The sequence below is a fragment of the Corvus cornix genome, chromosome Z (genome assembly GCF_000738735.6).
Source record: "Corvus cornix cornix isolate S_Up_H32 chromosome Z, ASM73873v5, whole genome shotgun sequence".
Lineage (NCBI taxonomy): Eukaryota > Metazoa > Chordata > Aves > Passeriformes > Corvidae > Corvus > Corvus cornix.
The window spans coordinates 38,217,927-38,240,843 of record NC_046357.1 but is presented as its reverse complement, the minus strand read 5'-3'; the positions used below and the strand labels follow the sequence as shown (position 1 = coordinate 38,240,843).

At 39.4% G+C, this 22,917-nt stretch overlaps 1 protein-coding gene across 3 annotated transcripts in view; it reads left to right on the top strand.

Annotated features, from left to right (window-relative positions):
* NTRK2 (neurotrophic receptor tyrosine kinase 2) overlaps nucleotides 1–22,917 on the top strand; it is a 201,032-nt gene that overhangs the window by 116,301 nt on the left and 61,814 nt on the right. Inside the window, exon 13 of one of the 3 annotated variants that reach the window (XM_039566952.1) lies at nucleotides 16,852–20,689. The exons of the other annotated variants lie outside the window; for them this stretch is intronic. Coding sequence (XP_039422886.1) covers nucleotides 16,852–16,862 — 11 coding nt within the window. The 3' untranslated portion in view covers nucleotides 16,863–20,689. Of the gene's footprint in view, nucleotides 1–16,851; nucleotides 20,690–22,917 lie in introns of those variants that run through there. 3 annotated transcript variants of the gene reach the window in all.

Genomic DNA, 22,917 nt, shown 5'->3' with positions numbered 1-22,917 from the left:
GGCATGCATGCATGACATGAATGCATAACTTCTAACTGCGAACAAAGACTGATGCTGAGCTACCCACTTACCTTGTAAATATTAATGCTTATTTAGATCCAGATTGTTGCACTAAGCACAGTCCAGAAGGATGGTCCTGCAACACAAGGTCTTTTTATGCCTTTTTATTGTACATCCCTGATGTCCATACTATAGCTTTTCTGTGTGACACTATTTTGTGACTAGAAATGCTGCATTATCTCTTCTACCAGCAGATAAGAATGATGATAATGTGAATATTCTGACCCAGCATATGCAGTGGGATCACAAGGAAATCACTGAATTGGTGATACTTGATCAGCATGTGAAAAATGTTATACAGATGCATTCTGATGAGAATATTAATTCTTGTGAAAAATAGAAGCTGCTAGAGAATCATAAATGGGCAGCATACCCACTAGTGCTCCCTACTATTATATAAAAGGCTATGCTTTTAAATATGAGGCTACTGTACCTCTATTCCCAGCTGCATTAGACAATTTAAAATTCTTTAAATAAATATCAGTAACTGCAGAGTTTTTAACTTCAGCATTAATGTTGAAACAACATACATGCTGTTTCAGGGAAAAACCCAAACTGCACCAAAATACAGAATTCTCTCACATTTAGTAAGCTGCACATTAAGTACTGACATACTAAATCACGGCTGACTTGTGTTAAGTATGTCCTGATCCTAAAAATACATGTCTGTATCTGGTTTTGTGTGCTGCAATGAAACCCACATGGTGTCAGGGAAATTAATCACAGTACATGAAATTCAGTTGGTGTATAAATGCTTGCAGGATATGCTTCAGGACTCCGTTGTGGTGCTCTGGGGAGGTTTGCGGGGCTGATGGTCTGCATTCTGCCACATTGCCACTGTGGTCCCAGTCTTTGTGTTTTGGAGGCGGGGTGGGGGTGGTGGTGTTGCTTTTGCTTTAGCAGAGAGAATCAGGTAAACTATGGCAGTGTATAAACCAAGGCAAATTTCTTCTACCACACTGAGCATCTCTCCAATAAAAAGTGTAATTGAAGTTGTCTTGAACAAAAATGGGCTTCCCCAATATAATTTTGCATATCCTCTCTTTCCTTCTTTCTCAGTTGTATATTATTACAGAGCTGTGCTTGTCCTTTCTTAACCTGCCAACCTTCTCCTGATGTGTACATCTGGTGGTTTATAAACCTCTAACCTAAGTAGCTTTTGCAACTTGTTCCTGGTTAGAATAATTCCAGCTCCAGATGTCATCTGGTTTCTCATCTACAACAAGATAGTTAACATTTATTTTTATTTCCTCTCTGTTCTAAGTTCCATTGTTCACCAGAATTAAACCCAACAATCACTGACAGTCATGCTGGTAGAGGTACTTCTGTATTTACCATATGTTGCTCTGTGGAAGGAGGTGACACATCAAGCTAGGTGAAACTGTACACAGATTGTATTGCAGTTTTCACAGAAATGAAGGAATACTCTTTCTGTGAGTAGCAAGTGGAATCTACAGTAATATCTACTGAGGCTGTATTATGACTTACCTACTGAAAACCATTTCTGAATACAGAGTATCAAGCTTCATTGCAAAGTATTAGAAGAGCATGTGTTTAAAACAAAATTTAAAAGTTGATTACAAACAGTGTCATTTGAAATTCCATCACTGAATCCATAATTTGGTCCTTTCACTACTGAATAACTAAATCCAAAGAGTGATGACTTCTAAAGAGTCTGTCTCAGGCTAAAAGTTACAGCATTTTCCTCCTCTTAAGATACAGCCTTCAGGGTGGGAAGAACAAACTGGTGAAGACCAAAGACCCGTCAGCTTCAGTGGTCAGCTTCCAGTCATCACTCAGAAGGACTGCATTTCTGTCATTTCAGCACAACATTTGTCTCTACCTTTAACTGATGTAACAGTAGAAGATTACATCTTCCAACTGGGATTGGCTGATATTTCCCACTTAACCACCAGTATTATTCACCAGCTCCTTCAGCACGTCTGTCTGACGTGCTATACCAGCGCTCCTGGCTTTTCCTTTCCATGCCATGTACTGTTGGTTGCTGCTGGTTGGTAGGTTCATCTGCAACTCCAACATCTTGAATATTTTCACCTTGAAAGAATACACTCTGAGGAGCATAAACATGTTTCAGACACCTACCAGACTTCTTGGTTCCTTTTTGTATGAAAGCAGAAGTTATTTCTCATTTGTCAGTTCTTGTCAGATAGTGACAATTCTGATATCAAATGGATGAGAGAGAGCCAGAAACCTGGACATGATGCAGTCCTCTTTGCAGTTAAGGCATTATAAACCAGGCGCTGTGTTAGTGTCCACGTGCAAACCTCTTGCCTGGGAATTACCAACGAGGTTCAGTTGTTGCTGTGGAAAACTGAGGCATAACTTTGTAGCAAAATAACATCACCAGGTCCATAAACCTTGCATGCATGGCAAATCTTGCAAGATTTTTGTCCCCTGAAATCAGCTGGACAATGTAATATTTTGTGGGTATAGACCCTAACCTTTACTAGATGGTTAGCTTCACTAATCTTATGAGCTGTCACAGACCCTAAGATATTTGGTATTTTCATTAATTTTCATTAATATTACAGTATTTCAAAAATCAGTCTTCTACACCTCTGCACAGAAATTGTAGTTGCTAAAGTTATCAGCTAAGCCTACCAGACCTGTTGAAACAGTACAGAAAAAACAAATCCATTTTCTCAAGGACCAGCTATGGACTTTCTTCATCACTTAGCTTGCAGCCTAGCACCTGGAATATATCAGTCAATGACTGTTAGATTTCCGTGATTCATGGTGGAAATGCACTTAGTAAATAACATTGCTACATTGATAGGAATGTGAAAATCTGACGAGAGGTCACAAAACGTCAGTGGAAGTGCCCAGGTTGAGATTCTTAGGGTAGAACTTGGATAAGAAATTTCTTGCAGACGGTTTTGGGATTTTGAGAAATTGTTCTCTGAGCCTTGCCCCAGTAACTCCCACCCCTGCCCCACAAAGTCACTGTGGTTGTTTGGGTGCTACCAAAAGGAAGGTTGGAGCTTTGCCCTTTAATGAAGAGGTTTGCAAGCTCGTGGTTTCAGCCCCCCTATAGTGGAGAAATAGCTGCACTGACATCAGTTTGCACTTCCGAGCTAATCTGTACTAGCAACTCACTCAGTTTTGTCAATTTCATGGATTTCAGTGTTGGAAAAGAGCATACTGTACTGGGCAGGCTTATTAATTAGTCAGTGGATGGTTTAGTGGCAGGATGTTTTCAGTGACTGACATATAAATAGCCATTGCATTTCAGATGACGTTGTGTGGATTGTGACTTTCATATGGGAAATTTGGATATATTCGTGAGATAGTCTTAGTATTTCATCTCTATTTCTGCATTTTCAGATTGTGTTCTTTCAAGTGTAGGAGTCTGAATATGCAGTTTAGATAATAGTTATTTTACTTCCAGTTGGCTTCCATTAGGGAAAGTCTGAAGCTGATTACAAGTTGGCAGAAATAATTTTTCTAAATTAATTTTTATTTATTTTGCTGATCTGAAAAAATGAATTTAGCCTATAGTTCCAGTTCCAGAGTAAATTGCTAATTGCATGTGCAGTGCTAATTTTAAAGGCAGAAGTTTTGAGAGCACCCTGCTTTTATCCCCTTCTGAACACTGAACTTTTCAATTTATGTTTAGGGACTTTCATTTGCATTTCAGGGATTGTTACATCATTTAGTTAAGGGTGATCTCAATCTTCTTCTGACTTTCCTTGTTCTTTAAATATATATTTCTTTTAAACATATGCATAGCCAGATTTTTGGTGTTCCCTTTAGTCAGGAAAGTTGCAGTAATGCTCTGCTTCAGTCCACCACCTTCTTGAGGGACTTCTGAGGGAGAAAAGAAATAGGACAGTTATTCTTACCATTTTATCATGACCCCCATAATACAGGACTTTTGTCTTTAAAGCCATAGGTCTTGGAGTCTGGTGATGATGTCAGATTTCATTTTAGAATGAAAAAATCTGAAGAAAAGGTTCAGAATATGAGGCAGACCCCAAAAGCGTGGGGAAACAGGAGAAAAAAATCTGGATTTTTTGTTATTTTGTTTATTATATTCTTTTTTGGTTTATTCATTACATTCTTTTTAAATTCAGTTTTGATGATTTGGGAGCATTTGAACAGGGCAGAAGCACATGAGTGTGCAGAGCTGGCCCTGCTCTGCCAGTGTGGGGAGACAGCCCTTGTCACAACCACCACAGAGAATGGAGGGGAGCAGCCGGACACTAGGGCCTGCTGAGTTGCGTTTCCTCTACCAGGCTGTTTGCAGAAGGGTGCAGCTAGTTGTAGGTCAACACTTTGTTGTTTTCACAGCTCTGACGACTCACACCTTACAAGGCAGTCTGGCTTCTCTTAATTTTGGAGCATGTTGACAACCTTCTTCCAAACCCTTGGATCAATATCAGCGGGTCATTCAATATGAAAAAAGAAGTAGTTGTATTTCCAGGGTAGATGCAACAGAAGGAGGAACTGTGATCACCTGGTCTGTATTTCTCAGGCATCCTTGTCCCGGGAGTCCCACAGCAGAGCCTGGCCCCAGCATGTGTTTCTTGGCTGGGTGTGGTGTGCAAGATCTCACTGCCAAGTGGTGACCAGTTTCACTCTGGTGAAATGAAAGCTGCTGGCAAAAATAAAATTCACCAGGAGAGTCTCTGTGCTGCAGGGATCTGACAGGCCTCTGACCCAGAGCAGGAGATCTATCTGTTTCTGGGTGCTGCTCATCCTGTACAGGTAGCATCCTCTGGAAAATAGCAATGTGCAAAGTGCAGACTGCCTGCAGCGGGTAGTCTCCATCTGACTTTATTCCAGATCATGTCTGTCACCCTACACTTTCCTACAGTCCTAAGGAATAGGGGTAATTTTTGACAAATGTTATAAGGTAAAAAATTAATCAAGTTGGTCCCTGTGTACAGAAGAAGGATTGCCCAAGACAAACACTCTGCAAGCATTTCCATCTCTTTTGAAAGGCTTTTGTATTTGAGTGACTACAAAAAAAGGGCTGCTGTAGTGTTTTCTTAGCCAGCTAAGCCCTAAGGCTGGGGATTTTCCATCAGTTCCCAAAGCTTGCAGAGCTGAAAATTTATAAGCAGCTCATTTTCCCATAAAAGACACCATGACCTCAGCAGCCAGAATGCAGGGAAGCAAAACTGATGAATCTTAGTGAAATCCAGACTGGGAGGAAAAACCTCTCTGTCCAAGCCGAACTTGTCATTCCTGACATTCATTGTTAGTTGGGATTGTGTGGTTTAACAGGGCACTCGCTTTGGATGCTTCAGATGCTGAAAACTAAAAAAATTTTATATGCTGAAAGTCAAACATGGGTGAGATTGAGGTTACAAGGAGGGATATAAAAATTATATTTACTTCCTGTCCTGATCCTGCTGTTTGTTTTACTCTGGAGATATTTTACTGGCTGAATAAGGATATAAAGATACATGAATTTATCTTTTATATTATCTTGACTAAATACTTTTGTCGTTTGATTGCATATTTTAATCCCTGATTGCAGTCACCATTTAAAATTTGTGTCTTTACAGTTGTTCATCAAGTCACAGGTATGTCAGAAATGACAGCTGTATATATCAGTGGTGTATTTCCATTAGTTGTATTTGACTTTTTTTTTAACTGGGCAAGAGATTTTTCTCCCAGACCATAGCATTCTGAGTCTCAATTATTTTTCCCAAAAATGTGGTCACTTATTTCCTTTGCCCAAATAATGAAATATAATAGGGAATAAATACATTTAAGGGAAATTAGATACTTTTACTCCTGCTATTCATTCTGAGAGTCAATAGACCTGCATTTTTTTGTATTCCAATCAGATGGAAGAAATTCTCCCAAAGGCAGAAGGCGTCAACTTGAAAAGTGCAGGATTTTACCTCATTAAAAATTCAAAATATGAACGAAAAGCTTATTAATTTCCTCATTTAGTGTTGAGGTGAACCCACAGAATCACTTTTTCCCCAAGATGTTGCTTTTGTTGCAGTCTTGATCTGTCCTTGAAGTCCATTTACATCTAATTAAAAAAAGGAAGATACCGTGCTCTCTGCAAAATATTTGCATTTCAGCACACAGAATGTTGTTCTGTGACCCAGATTATTCAGTAAAGTGTTTTCACTGAAGTCCAAATGCTGGAAACGCAAGAAAGAACAGCTTTGACTCTGAATTCTGTTTTGTGGATAGCACAAGTGTTTTACCACTTGGAAATAACAGCACATGAAACATACTTCAGGGTAAATAGCAGACGTTCTAAGGACATCTGAGCAAAGAAGATCCAAAGTAAGCATTTCAAGTACGTAGTATGAGTCAAGACAGTATGAAAGATGCACTCTCAAGGAAATGTCCGGTGTCAAAATTAAGGTGAAGCGTGCACCTTCTTGTTTAAATTTGTCAGGTAATATTCAGATAAGAACACTGTTCTTCCTCAGCAGAGCATTGAAGTACACTGTCCACATCAAGGCCAACTGTGGGCTTCAGTCAACGAGAGCACTTTATGAAAGATAAGTGAAATTAAGCACATGTTCAAACATTCTCTGCAATTAGGGTATTAGTCAAAGTGAAAAAACCCAGTGTGGTGATTTTAGACTAGCGTAATCTCCATGGCATTGCTACATTCAGTTTGTCATTTGATAATACATCTGTTTGTTTGTCACCAAAACACCTATCTAAATCAGTGACACGTAAATGACAAATAGTCATTTCTATTCTAATGATTAAATTATGCCTTTCAGACTCTGCAAACTAGATTCTATGGATGCTGATTTTATATACAGAAACCTGCATGGGTAGTTCTTATATTTAGTATAATAGGAAAAGAATATATATATATATATATATATATATATATATATATATAGTATAATAGAATAGGACAAAAAAGGGCAATCCATTCTGAAAACATCCCTATCATGAGCCTATGCATAAGAGTAGGATTTGGCCTTGGTTTTATTGGTTTGTGTCAGTGAAAGTTTTGGCTAAATGAGAAATACACATCCCAGGGAAATAAGAATAAAACAAGAAATTTTAAGTCTGAGAAATACTAAAGTATGAGAAAGTTAGAAATAAATAACTTTGTCACCAAAATTATTTCATAAACCCTGCTTCTAATTTCCTTGAATTCATCACCAAGCAAGTTGCATCATTATTCAGAAACATGATTGTGCAAAAATGCAGTTAGCCCTGAGCACAAACGCAACTAAAGATGAATTTTGGGAGAAAATTATCAGGAACACATCACAGATGCCCACAGTAAGCGTTGGTTAAGACAGAGTAGTATTTATTGCAGTTACAGGGTGATGAGCCATGTTGTTTTTCAGCTGTGTGTAACATCTTCACTGCTCTCGCCAGCAGCTGTCTCTGAGCAATTAAGGCTGTCAATGCTTTGAGACTGACATTTGAGAGAAGTTTAGCAGTTTGTGTCCTGCAGGACCATGTGGTTGGCTTTGCAAGTCTGCAGATCTGCTGCAGGCAGGGAGGCTCTGGATGGCCTGTTATTCCTGGAGCCATCAGAACTCTGAATATATGCATGCGGCTTATGTTTCTGTGTGTGAATGGGGGGTGCATTGACTTGCACAGCAGCCCGAACCCAGCAGGATTTCACCTGCTCTGTGTTGTCCTTCCCTTTCCTACATCATTTGTACTCTGGCTACTAGATTCTACCAGGGAGCTGCTTTCCTCACTGCATCCCACTGGAGATGAATATGAGGGCTGGGATGCAGAAAGCTCGAGCTTTCAGCTGCTCTTGGTTAATGTCCCAAACCTTTTCCTTTCTGCAGCCTGTGCAGCTTGATTATCATCTGTCTTGAGGAGCATTCCCCAGAAAAAATGCCACTGAAGTTCATAAGGTTTAAGCATGTTTAAGGTTTGGTTTTGACAGGTTTTTGCTGGGGAGTTCCTCAATGTCTCAGACTTATCTGCATCTGTTTTACAAGCATAGGGTAGACCAGCAAAAAGTTGAATCTAACAGACATTTAAAATGCTGTCAGAGATAAAAGTAACACTGTTGGTAATATTGTTAAGTACTCTGTAATGTTCTTCAAATATTTTTTGTCAGAACTAGCGCTTGTTAATTAAACCAGAAAACAGGCTTCTCATGTTCTACAAACATCAGTTGGGGAAAAATTATAAGATTTATTTTTTTCTCAGTGGAAGGTGTTTAATTAATATGCCCCTTTTAATTTAGACATATATTCTATATAATAAAATACATGAGTTCAGCATTTTTGAGTCATATAAAAACTAGAATTATGTGAGTAGACAATTCCAGGAATGTGTTTCCATCATTAATCAACAGGTATAATATGTCAAGAGTGAAATGTATTTTATGATCATTTTTTAGAGCCCTCCCTTTCTCACTTGCCCTTAAGCTAGTTTTCTTTAGATTTGTTGGGCAGAACTGAGAACACCTTTCATTACCCTCTGCTTTCTTGGTTAAGGATGCTGAAGGGACCTCTGCTTAGTGGGGCAATGTCTGAGGGACACAAGGAGAGACAGGCCATCCTTGAGCTCAGTAGTACTTTTCAGTGAGGGTTGTAGTGACTTTCTCAGCCTGCGATTGAGCAGGACATTCCACAGAGGATGGGCTATTGATCTTCAAAGGTCAGAATTCGGATTGAATCATGAGACATGCAGATCTGGTAGGAGGTGAACACTGCCTTGGGCTTATCTCTAGTCCATCCATGCCCATAATAATTGAAGACTATTATTTGCAGATTGAGAGGCACTTACTGTGAGTGAAGTACAAAACTCCTGAGTAAGCTAAGTCAAAACCCTGCAACGAGGTCTGAAATTCTTAAAAGTTCTCTAGATGAAAAGTTGTGCCATACCTATGGCTAGCAACTTGCCTGATAGATTTGGGGGGCAATTAAACAATTAAATGGAAAATGTAGTGCATGGGGGTGTTGTTTGCATTTTTAAAAAATATGTGGTGTATGCATATCAATTATTTCCTGTTTCTCTATATTGTGGCATATCTCTGTATAACTAATACTCTCTCTAAGGATTTTTTTTTTTTTTTTTAATTTCTGCAGTTGGGGGATCTAAATTCCATTCTCAGACGTCAGCTACTCTGCTGAAATTGCATTCAGGTGCTAAATAACACTAAGTAACTGGTTTTCTAAAGAGTCCTAAACAGCTTCAAAATGTAAAGTCTGGTCAATAGTATTCAGAGGCTTAGTCAGCTTAGTACTTTGAGAAATGCCAGTAAATTATTGCTTCACCCTTAGCTACCTAAATGCCTTTGAAAACTGGTTGTTGGAAACTGTTGAAAGTCAGTAGTTGCACAGGGTGCAGGAAAGGCTGCAAGAGGATGCCTTGAACAGCTCTCAGTTGTTTTAGACAGTTGGAATCAGAGTTAAGAAGATGGGAAGCAAAGCTGTTTTCAGAGCTTCCTTCCCGTCTTTCCTCCTCCCACCTTGGTTTGTTTCCTGCAGAACTGGAAAGAAGGAATGGAAAATGGGGTGGTTGTCTCTATCATGTGGCTATTTATTCCCAAGATTGGATAGTGAGAAACTAAATCTAACTTCAAACAATCTCCAGTTTATATAATTTTGGAGGAAAGACAGATGTGACAGAATTTTCAACTGCCATTATGAATACTTTCTTGAGCCACAGTTCCAGTCAGAAACTTTCTGAAATGAAGCCATTCCCACACAGCATGTCTTATTTCTGAGTGTTGCTGAGGATTTCTTTAGATTTGGTTTCTTAGGCTTTTTTTTTTTTTGGTGCCCATAGCTTGGAAGGCCTGTGGCTGCCTTAACAAAAAAATCCCAAGAAATAGCTGAAAACAATACTCATCAAGTGGAACATGTCCCAGACAAAGTAGGAACAGAAAAAGGGAGAAACAAATGGAAAACAAACAAGAAACTCAGCCTCAGCTTTTGGCAAAGAAAACACAATAAATACATGTCTGATTTGTTCCAACCACTTTGCAGGAGGACATGATTTATCTTGTCCCTGTTTTATTTTCATCAGAAGAAAAGTTTTGCAGTATTTGCAGACTCCACTTGAGAGGCTGTTGAGACTGAAATAGCAATGGGATTGCCTCCAGACAGAAATGCATTGACCTGCCCTGCATAGAAAAGCTTGAAAAGCTCCTTCTTGAGTGGTAAAGAACAAGAGAAAAGCTTATAGGCTAATTCTCCATACTCTGATTTAGAAGAGGAAATACCTTGTTACAGAGTGTTGTGTTCTGATGGGTTTGTGATGCTTCAGTCCATGAAGTTCACTTGTGCAATGGCAGGTGTGCAAAGGTGCTGTATAATCAGGTGAGAATGAAATGATTTATCATTGCCCAGAAATGCCATTCCCGCTTATGCTGATAGTAAATTCTCACTTTATTTTGCGGACTCTATCTGCTCAGTTCAGGAATGGACAGATTGCTACAGTGGATCGTGGTAGTAACTCTTCTAGTCCTGACAATGGCAGTACCTATTAGGATCCTTTCTCCAAATAAGTATCCAATAACCTTAAGGTGTGTATTTCTTTCACGTCTTCTAACACCTAAAGATTGGCTTATGCTCAGTAACACATTGATGTCCTTTTGTAGATACTAACCCTGTCTAATAAACAAGTTGATATTCCCAGAATAGTATGTAGCAGCTTCCCTGACATTAACAGCAATATATTTATATCCTTCTATGCTGAAATGCTCAGAGCAGAGAAGAGAGATCAGAAGCAGCTAAAAGGCCAGAAGGTCACGGATCACCCACAACCATTGCAGCAGAGAGCTGATGCTCATCTGTCCTGGCAGGTAATGACGTGAAACGGTGTTAGCAAGATCAGAGATGATTAGTGTTCTGCACTCAGTGCAATCACAGGGGTGAGCCTTTGGTTCTGCCCTGAGGGCTCTGAACCCCCACAGCATTCACAAGGTGCCTGGAGAAGGGCACCCCGTCTGTGTCAGGACAAGTAGAGGCAAGTTTGCAGTCCCTCAGCTTCTGCAGCCCATGGCTGACTGCAGGTGTAAACTGCCTGTCACATCAGTTCTGTGGCCTCTACTGGGCAGGGTGAATTAGTGGGTTGGACTCCTTCAGATGCCATAGCCAGCCCCAGATCACATCAGCCAGCAGGCATCAGATATGAAGCTCAAAAGCTCTGTGCTCATCTCAGCCTTAAAGGAGAGCACCTTTCAGCCTTGTGCCCAACCCTGAGAGGAGACATCGGGTGCATTTTTTCAGTGAGGTGTCGTTTCAAACACAGTAAATCACAATTCTCATCCTGAAGATGTGGTATGGGAGCACAGACTGAAGACTCAAAGTCACAGAAGTTCACAGAGAACTTCTTGTAGAAGATATTTCCTTTTTGTCTTAGCTTTTTTACCGAAGAGGAAGATGACTATTTCCCAACTTGCTAAAGGCTTTTGCATTATGCGTTCTCATGCAGCCTATTTCCTTCCTGGAAATGGTTTCCCACATTTACCACAATGTTGTATTGCACTTTAAAGTTACAATTTTTTGCCTCTTTCAATGGCAGCATTTTAGAGAACACTGAAATTGTACCACACCAAATAAACACAGTGCAAAACAAGGCGTACCTTTCAGAAATCATAGAATCATTAAGAATGAAAAAAAGTCCAAGATCATCAAGTCCAACTTTCGATGAAATGAGGAGGATGAGAAGATTCAACTTTTCTTTGCAGTGATAGCTTTCCTCTAGAGGCCAAATCCAGAATTGATTTCCTATTTTAACCAACATGAGTCTTTCCTGCCGACTGATCTCTGTGTGTTTCAAGATTGGCCTCAACATCTGAAACACGGCTGTGGTAAATGGCAACATTAAACAACTTGGTAAGAGATTTATTTTGCACCGGTAGGTTTCTTTTTTTGAGTGCAAGATAGAGTGTTTTCAAGACAGAACAAAGCACACAGGTGTTCACTGCTCCTGCAGAAGACAGCTTTGCCATCTCAACTTTGCAGCTTGTGTTTATTGACAGGATATGTATACAGAAATATATAGACCACTTTCTATGGCAAAAACACAGAAAAGCATTGCGTGTTTTTCATAACAAGGGAGAGAAAATGTACAGAAAAATTGTTGTTGTTGTTTTTGTGGTTTTTTATGGTTTTGGGGTTTTTTTGTTCAGGTTGGGTTTTTTTTGGTTGGTTGGTTGGTTGGTTGGGTTTTTTTTGGAATGGAATTTCTGCCTATGTGTGCAATAGTTATTTTTCATCATATAGAAAGGACTGTGCCCACCCACAGTGAGCTCTTGGCCTCATCAAACCAGACACACGCCCCATCTAGATGTCTGTAAAAGCTTTTAAGAAACATTTTGTTATGCTTTCTGTGGTGTTTCTCTAAGGGTATACTATATGCAGTCATACCTGTTAAAATACACACTGTTCATTAGCTAAAGCTTCTCAAGAGATGGGTTTTCATTCTTAAGAAAGAAGAGCAATTATTTAAATGGAAATGTGGTCTCAGGAAAGATATCAATCCTGGATTTAAATCTTTCCTAGATCTCAACACTCATGTAATAAGGAAGGAAATCCTGGTTCACAAACTAGGATATAAACCCTCCATGGTCACAAGCTGCTCATTATTCCTTACTCTGCTTTCTGGTTGAAATTCTGAAAGGCTGTGTCAGTGCTGAGCTGGACTTGAAGTTTTGCGTGGCTTATTAAGTCTCTGGGTAATCAGTCTAAGAAGGCCATAGATCAAAGCCTATTTGAACATATTTGAACCAAACCCAGCTAGTACTGTTTTCTTTGTATTTGGAATTAGCTTTTGAGTTGTTGCTTTTAAGTAAATTAATGAGCCATTTAATATTGTGCAAGCTAAGCATTTCTGCATTCTGATACACTTGAATTACTGAGGTTCTTTCTGTGTGTTGTTAAACTGTGCAAGCTGTAGGATGATTGTAAGTAAAATCACACTTTTGAACAGCTAGTGCTCAGTCTGATCTACAGAAGGTTGATAGTTGGATTCACAGAACACAATAGTTTCTTCTCCCTTCCTCTTCAACCCAATGAAAGGTGGTAGAGCAAACCATCAGGGAAAAATAATGTAAAGACTTATGAAATGCACCCTGTACATGAATGGAAAAATATGAAATATATTGTTACATTTTATAGCAAGATTATGGAACAAAGGAAAGTCAATGTGAACTCTTTAACATTTTGCTCATTACCTTTAACAGGCAGCTACTCTGTATGAGCAGAACACATTGTATATCCTTAGACTTTGCTACAGGGAATAATGCCCATGTTGCAAACATGGAGAAAAATTCTTATCTTTAGGTGATGTTTAAGCCAGGAAGCATGTTAAGGGTGAGCCTGGTGTCATAAATATAAACTGCGAGAAACAATTACTAAGAAAACTAATTAGTCTGGACAAAGCCAAACCAACATCACAAAGATGCAGCACATATAAATCATGCTCAGACAAAAGGGATAGGAAAATACAAAAGCCTATGACTTGGACCCAAGCAAAGACCAAAGAGGGCTCCGGTAAGAAGTGGCACTCTGGGAGACAGCAAAGTGTACAGATCTCCCTCTTCCAAACAAAGAAAAGGAAGGAGAGAATGGGGGAGGGAAAAGGAAATAAAAGACAAGCAAGACAAAAGGGTAGGCCTGTTGGCAATTTACTCAGATGAAGCCAAGGTTTTGCAGCTGTACTTCTCCAAACATAAAGCAATTAAAATCTCTACCTACCTTGTTCTCTGGTACCTTGTTCTACCTGGCTTCAGGATTAGGATTCAGAAAGCAAAAGGATTTAGGCAAGTAGGCTTTGCTTTTCCTACATTACCTGACTTGTTAAATGTGGCAGTGTTTGATTAAGGAGTTTCTAATTGCCTTTCACTAGGCCACGGTGTTCATTAAGTTTTCCAATTTTCCTATGTTTCATCCTGACAGCTGACTAGGCTGGTTGGGTTGAGAAGGGAATTTTACCCACACTCCTATTTCACCCTAGTGAAGAGAACTGGAGGTTGGTGTGGCAGGGCCTTGTAACCTGTGGCTTTAACCATTTGTTGATTTGGTTCTATAGTTTTTAAACTGGTGTTTATTGCTTCTCTAGATGTTCAGTAGGGAAGTCTTCTTGAATACCTGATGGCATTGCATTATGGTGAGAATTATAAAATGTCTCAGATCTTTGGGGAGTGTGAAAGGATCCATAGAGTACAAGAGGAAGAACAAAAACCTCTTTTAGGTCACTGTTTATTTCTGTATCAGTCTGTGCCCCCCTCTTCCGGACCCCAGCTGCTACTTGTGCTGCTGGACATACAAGGAGGAAGATTATTAAGATGCTGGGAGAAGGGAAATGTAACAGCAGTGCTTGTGATTATCAAAGGGTCAGGGTATTTAAGGGTTATCTTAATTTACACTGGCTGCTGAGAAGCAGAGGAATATTCTTCAGATTTTCTTTTATTTGGAATATTGATATAGCAGCACCATCCTTACTGAAGATGAGAAGGCCCATCATAATCCAAATGCTGGATTGTAACACAAAAATACTGTTGCGTGCAAAACTTTTGCTATTCTAAAGGATTGGTACATAGACAAGTCTTTGAAGTAACATAGGAGTTAAAATGCAGACTTCATTTTTATCACTTAGTTCAGTCTGGGAGTGATTTTCAGAGCAATTGCTTTTAACTCGCAGAATTCAGATCAGAATATAAAGTTTGTCAAAAGTAAGATGTATTCAAGTCTTGGATTTTGGTTCAAACTTCCATAACTTAATTTGATCTAGCTTAGAACCTTGTTGTGCTTAGAAATGAGTTTTGACTTCCATTCTTAGCAGATTTTTGACTTGCATGTGATTTTTACTGGATAAGTTTCCTATTGGTAGAATTGGTAGAATGAGGAAAATAATCAATGGAGCAATGTGCTGGTGTGCAGGGATCCTGTACGGGCTTCTGTGTGAGGCTGGCAACCAGTTCATCTGGTGGCAGCCTTGAAAGAGTGGTTCCTCCATCATAATGCAAAGTGAGAGGAAGGTCCTGCTGCCTTTACCAATCACCCTGTACAGCCAGAATAATGCAGCCTTTACTGAATTATTCCATCTTCAGTATAACTTCTCACCCTCCAGATTTACAGGGTAGTAGCTGAGATTTTAAATGCACAGAAGTAAAGCTGTTCAAAAATAGAATTTTCCTCCCATGGGAGATTTCAGCATTTAAAAATTACTTGCTGCTTTAAAGTATAAGAGAAAGCAGAGGGCACTTGGTTCAGTTTTGTCTCAAGTTTCAACTTGAACTGTTGAAACAGATAAAAATCTTCATTGAAATTTAAATAAGTTGGTATTCTTAAATGAAATACTTTTTTTGAAAATATTTCAATTTGGGAAAATATTTTAAAAATATGGGTAAGAGTGGTTTTGTGTGTGCTGGTATGGGGGAGGGGAAGGATTGTCCCACTTTGGAATGTTAAATTTGATTCTTTGTTTTAGGAAGCCAAAAAAGTAACTGAAAATCAGTATTTTTCTGCTGCTAAATATTTGAAACTTTATTTTACATCATTAATATTTTTCAGTGAAATTTTTTACTAGCTTTATGCTGAAATTAATGCTATGGGAATCAAAATTTTGAATGTCCTGACTCATGTGTAATTAATATTAGTATATTTTCTTTCATTCCTACACCTGTTTCCATTAATTTTCTTGTTGAACTTGTCTGTAAGGGACTCTAAAAGACAAAAAGGGTTGTGTGTTACTGCAAGTGATATCCAACAAGTCCAAACCTTCTTGGATTAAAGGGTGAAACTCCACTGAAGTCAATGGAGCTTTAAATATTGGCACCACCAGAAAAATTGTCCTGTGGAATGCACTTGTATTGTCATACTTTGAATTCTCTTCATTCTCATGACAGACATTACTAAAGGAGTCTCTTTTCAAACACTTACGCATTTATTATTTTCAAAACCCATTTCCTCAGAGAGGTCAAAAGCTCTTCTCACCACCATAGGGAGTCCATGGAAATGCCAGCATTCTGAAGTACCGCAGGTATCCAACTGCATTAAAATATTAAGGCTTTTTTTAGTTTTTCTTTTCAACCATGCTTTGTTTTTGTCATGAATCAAAAGTGGTAGAATGTAATTATTTTTTGATTGGAAGGGCAAACATTCCAGCAGGAAAAATGTCACATTAAAATCGGATTACTTCCAACTAGTCCATACAAGAAAATTCCCTAGTGAAAAGGCCTTATCCCTGACTGCTTCGTATCACTAGTGTGATGCTATAATACCATTTTTACAGTGTGTTTCTGGTAATTTTCAGTATTATCTATGCAGAAAATAGATTGCAGATCTCCTCCAAAAGCCCAGTGTTTTTCCTATTTGGCTGTACAGTAAAGCTGGAGTTTTCCCTCCTTTGTTGATATTTTTCCTTAAAAACAGAGAATAATGAAATTACTTAGTATTATTTCCATGCATTACTTTAGAGCCCCATGGTCCAAACAAGACCTCACCGTGCAAAGCACTGGGGGCTCTGCAGGTGCACATAATCCTTGCCTGAAGAGCTTTTGGGCTACGGCCTCACTCCTGTAACCTGGAGCTACTTGGTTGTCCTGTGGGCAGGTTACAGACCTGGGGCTTCACACACAGGGTGAAGAACGGGGAAAGGATGCTTGGTTGTCCTGCCTGTATGAGCAGGGAGTCCCAGTGATTAAGTCCTTTGCCCCAGGTTACACAGGAAATATGTGTCTGACCCTGAGGTGGAAGCCAGATCTCCTGTGTGGCACCCTCATCCCCTGACCTATCCGTCCTTGCTCCCCACTGTCATGTTGGCCTCCAGCGCAGAAACTTCTAACCAAGGAATTTTCCATTGAGTTCTGCTGCTGATGAGTTTCTTTCTCACCAATAGGTGGAAACTGACAGCCCGGTTTCTCAGGTGACACAAGGAACGGTTCTGCCATCCCAAATGAGGCAGGAAAAACATCACGCAGAACAAGGAATTTTCCATAAGAAACTGTACCATAGCAACTGAAAAAGACGTTGAAGCACATTACACTTTCTCAGCTTGTTGCAACCTGTGCTTTGATGCAACAGGACATCAGAAAAGTGAAGACCTGGTTTTTTTGTTTTTCTTTTCCTCACTTATTTCTTTGGCCAGGAGAGTGATTGCTTTAACTGGTGCTGCTTGATCATAATGAATTTATTGCAAAACTGTGTAACCTTTCCACATCCGTCTCCAAAGCATGTGCCAGAGCTTATGTTCTGGCATGCATTGTCATGCTATAGCTGGGGAGGGAGAGGGAACTACATCTGCAAACTTCCATAAGAGATCACAAGCTTCTGAAACTGTAGGTTAACTAACCAAATAGGATACAGAAATATTTCCAACAGGCTAGCAGCTGTGCAATATGTGGCATTAAAATAAAGTTGAGTAATTAAGAAGTAGTGATATAGAAGCTAGCAAAAGTTTCTGTCTTTTTTCCTAAACATATCCCAAATATGACTTGTCTAGTGTAACAACAGAAAAAAAAAATCACTGTGCAGAAATAAGTGGCTTGTGTCAGTTTGGATATGGACAAATTCTTTCTGTACTAGGCATAGTATTTATGTAAAATGTTGCCTAAAATCTCTACGGGAATTCTTTGCAGGATAGATGTTTATCTTCCTGAGCAGCTGCAAAACACTGTTAAGAATGAAGAAACATGAATTAGCAGGACCTAAAATGCTGAAGTGAGAAAATGGGGATATCTGTTTAGCACTACTGATCAGCTGAGGTCTGGAGACCCCCTTTCTTTTGAACTGGAGCAGTTTAGTCATCTTCCTTTTCTTTCTATTTTTTAGAGTTCATGCTGTACCCTGCCCATATTTTATCTCTCCACTGTGTTCCTTCTCAATAAATTCCACAACGTGGATCATCCTCCTCTCCTGTATACCTGCAGATATGAATTACTGGGTGGAGAGCTGCAGCATGTAGCACATTTTCTTTGTGTATACTGTTTTTTCATTCACATTCACAACCCGTCAAATTTCTGAGGTATTTCTGTGGTAAGATATCCCTCATTTCTGTGAGACTGTTTGTTTCAAGTTCCCCTCATTGTCAGTGACAAGTCTGTCACAGATTTGGGAAAGTTATGTCAGAATCCTGCAGAGCTGGACTTGAACTAAAAACGTTGTACTGGAGCAGGATTTGTCACAGCTGTGCTTATCTAGGGCTTCCAGCAAAGTCTATATGTGAAAGCACAGTTCTTTTTGGACAGTAGCAAGGATAATGCAGGTTTTTCAAACTGGTTGCTCCTAGCTACTGTCCTAGCTTTCAACTTGGTAAATTATGGGGAAAAATACCTTTTAAAATACTATTGAGAAGAGATTTTTCCTACTGATGTTGTTCTGATGCTTAGCTAGAATAGCTCTCGTTAGGATGCAATTTACCATTTTCCTCAGTTTCCACAACAATTGGCACTTCAAAAGCCTACTTGGCACAATACAAAGGCAGATGATACCAGCAGCTCCTGTTCAGAAATATTTGTTTACATCTATGAAGGTGTGGAAAGAGAGCTACTGCAAGTAGTTTTGAAGTGCTGGTTGGGGTATGTTAATCCCTGAGGGCCTGTTTATTTTTATGGAGGATAGTACATACAATACTGTAAACTAACAACATTCAGACTGGAATAAGCAAAGAATTAGGACACAGCTAGCAGCAGACCTCACATTTTCCTTTGTTCAAGGCAAGTTGTTTCTTGTTTGTTTGTTTGTTTGTTTGTTTTAATGTGTCTTAAATTAGGGGATGCTGTGGGTTTCTTATTTGCTTTCTTCAGCAGTTTCTCTTTGTGACACTTAATCTGGAAGAAGTCCACTTGTTTTCCCAGCTCACATTTTGTGAGTGAGGATTACTTTTATGGCATATAAGATAATTCTGAATGCAATGCAAGAGAAACAGTGTTGTTTTAAAATCTTTTTTTTTTCCTGAATGTATTCTTACCAATTTATTTTATTTTTGAGTGCATTATAATACACTTAAAGGAGGCCAGAACCAGTAAAATTACAAGGAAGTATTTATTGCAGCCAAATTCATATCTGAAGAGTTTCCACTTGAGATTTTGAACTTAAGAAAGTGATGGCAGCGAGGCGTTTGTGCCATTGTTTTCAAAATATACCAAATAAGAATCTTGATGAATACATAACTTATGTTTTATAGCTTTGTGACACTATTCAAGTAGAAAATAACTAATATTTTTTTTAAATCCCCACCACTATTGTGAAACAGCTAGGTATCCATTTCTGGCCTCATTTTTGAGGTGGGGAAAACTGTCATAAAGGGATTCACTCAACAGAAGCCTCATAAGAGTTGTTTGCCAAAATGCTGATGACAAATACCTTTTCATCTGTGTGTGTGTGTGTGTGTGTGTGTGTGTGTGCATATCTAGTCTTCAGAAGTAAACAATGTTGTCTCTCTGTAGTTTCTCTGTAAGAAAAAAACAAATCAGTAATGGTTATTTTTGCAGTTAGAGCCTGTTATATTCTTGGAACATGTGGCTGAATTACCATTCTCTTACTGAAGAAAATGTTACAAGAAGGGAAGAATAAATATGACAAGCAATGTTTAAAGCAATGCACTAGTCTATAAGTTAGTTGAGAGCTGTACATGGGAAAACACTAGAAAAGCTACTCAACAAATCTTGACACTGGTTTATAAATAATTATGTTAGCTTCTGACCCTTCCTCCTCATTAAAATTCTGAAGGACAGGCTAGAAACACAGACCCCTGGAAATTGCTTGAGAGCCATTTTGTGGATGTTGGACTACCAAAAGGCAAAGCATCCCTCCAGTGTGACAAGACCTCAGACAAGGCCTTCCTAAAAGCAAGTCTGTACTTGCCCTCCTGCTGGTGGTGGTCTTGCAGGAGGCAGCAGTTAATAAACACTGCCCGTAAAGTGGTCTGTTAAGGTACCCTGGTGACATCTTGGCTTAACAACACCTCAGTATTTTAGCTAAGTGCGGGCCGGGGACATATCAGCACCCATTTCCTTGGCTGCAACGGTCAGTTCGAGCAGCTTGAGACAAGAATTCAGCATTTTCACTGGCAACAGTAAAAATCATGGCAATTTTTACTATTTCCTTTACTGATAAGCCCATGGGGTACTCTGCCATTACAGTGCAACAAATGTAGCAGCCGTTTGTGTTGGTTACTGCTGCTTAAAATGTTTCCCGAGTAGGTGAGTATGCCGGCAAACCAGTATTTGTTGCTCTGGGAGAGAACTTGAACTTCAGGAGGAAGGGGAGAAAACCCCTACATCTTGCCTTAGTTCTGTGCAGACTGAAGTTGCTGTAAATATCATGGTGTGCAGTAGTTGGAACAAAACAGTTTTGGTTTTCAAGAGCAGTAGTCATATAGATGCTGGGTGAGAAAAGAACTTTTCTGGTTCATGCATTTTTGGTGTCTTGCAGAGACTGCCAGAATTACATTTGCATTAATTTCAGTCTACAACTAGTATTAAAGAAGATTCAGCTGAAAGTACTTTCCAAATGTAAAGAGTGCAGGGGACAAAAAGGATTGTGATTTATGGTGACATCTATTAAGGTTTTACAGAATATCATATGTGTATACTAGCTATCAAGGTAAAATGAACTGGTACTAATTGGTCAAAGCTGCCAACTCAGTCTGGTTATGAGTGTAACAATCTTCTTTAGGTCACATTCATTATACTGACATTGTATGTCAGATCCTGAATAAAGTTCATTCAGCCATTTCTGCCGTTCTTCTTGTTTGCCCTGCTATGTATGTGTGCTGCCATCAGTGAGAGTTCATGTTTCAGCAAAGACTGGGTCTGTGTGCTTTGGGAAATGTATGTCTCGGGTATCTGCCCAGTGGCCAATTCTACAGCAACAGCGTGACTGTGGGAGGGCATCCTTTGATTGAATCTCGCTTGGTGTTTTCCTCATTCTTGGAAACTGACTGGAACAAAATGTTCAAAGCTCTTTCTTTCTCCCTTTCCTCTTCTTTTTTTTTTTCCCTCTCTCTTTCTGTCTTTCAGTTCCATGCCTCAAAAGGCTGTAACTGGGTTCATTATTGTGTGAAAAATCAGCAGCAAACTTCTAAGCATTTTGCTTCATTTGCGCAGCTCCTGTTCCTTAGTGACAGCTGGTTGGCTCAGCACACCGTAATTATCAAGTCAAAACCAAGATGCTTTTAGGTAGTGAACACATATTGGCAGAGACTGAATTTGCCCTCAACCTTGTCATGGGCCACAGCTTTAAAATAAGATCCATTTGGTGGTGGTTGTTTTGTCACTGTTGGTACTGGAGCTCTGACTGTTATCACACTGGACCCTGTGGGAAGCTCTTGTTATCCTAAAGGAGGACAGGTGCTTGTTTTTCATTAGCTGCTGACATACTGTATACTTAACTTTTGATCAATGTATCTGTGTTCTTTCTCCTTCTCTAAAATAAAATTTTATTGATATGTGGGAGGGGATTTATATGTGTTAGTGAGAATTTACAAAGGCCTTATTTAAACAGAGTCTGGAGGAAATCTTGCAAAGAAACAGACCTGTGGGTTTGTTGTCTGCAGTGGAACCAAGGCACTCTCTGCTGCTACTTTAAATGTGCCTCCATTTGACAGACCGACTATGTGCTGAGTCAGTGACTGGTGCCTGGCTGTCCCTAGCCATGGGGGCATACAGGGCAAGGCATTGCCTATGATCCACTAAAGGACAATTGGCCCTGGGCTGCATATTGTGCAGATCAGTTGCAAGGAGCTGGACATAATGGAGACTTTTGCTCCCTCACCAAATTTGTTTTAGCGAAGATGTAAAATTCCTCCTTATTTGTCTGAAATGTCAAGAAACATAATTTCAGCTGGCAGATAACACAATCCAGAGCTCAAGTGAGTGAAAGGAGATTTCTTATATTCTTTGCTATGTCTGTTATCTAGGTGTGTCAGTTTTCATGTTACATGAAAATAACATGCAGATCCAAGAGAGAAGAGAAAATGTGTGACTTTTTTTTGCAAGAGGAATGACCTGGGAAAATCCTCCTGTTCCCACTGACAAGTCACAAGTGTTTTCTCACTTTATCATGGGGCAGGCTGGGTTTTCTATTAGGACAATTAAAATAGGCAGTCATCTTGCTGCTATTAAAAAACCCCTTAGTATTCTCAAATCTGGCTGGGCTATAGTTTAGTGTAGTTTACAGATTATGTCCAAATAGGAGTACCACTGTTCGCTTAGGCAAAGCTCAACGCAAGGAGCATGGTACAGTCTAATTTGCATCCTTCCCTAGGATTTGGGGAGGTTGTCAGACCCTGAAGAATGATAAGTCACCCAAACTATAGAAACCTCATGGCCTTTACACATGAAATAATTTGTTTTGTATAAGCATACACTTTATGATATCAGTCCTTTGGAGGATGCAGGAAAGAAGAATCATGTCAGAAGAGAGGGTGATGTGTGGTCTGCAATAAGCAATAAGGTCTTTTCAAGCTTGAAAAATTAAGCATGTGCTATGTTTGTGTGGAAACATGGAAAGATTTTTTTTTCCAGGGCATTTATAACAAGACAAAAGAAAAGTCATCTTTTCTTTGCAATTGCTGAGGCTTTGATCCTGAAAAATCCCCAGCACGTTCTGTCTTGCCAACCCTTTGTGACTCCATTTGGTCGGCCTAAAAGTGAAATCTTGCAGGTCTTTTTGTTTGAAGGGAGTACAATGTAATAATCTTCTGACTACATTGTGGTTGCTGTAGAGGTATCTGTCACAGCCCAGTGGTAAAGATGAATTTTCTGGGTGTGCCTTGCATACATATGCTGCCAATTACATCATGAGCACTGGAATTCTGAAACAGTAGCAGGGCCAAGGGGAAAATGCCCTATGGGGACATAAGCCTCTGTGTATGGCATGTCCTAACAAAAAGGGTTGGCAGTCTGGCAGTGAAACAAAAGCAGAGCAAGTGCCTCATCATGGAAGAAGGCAGAAATGCTGA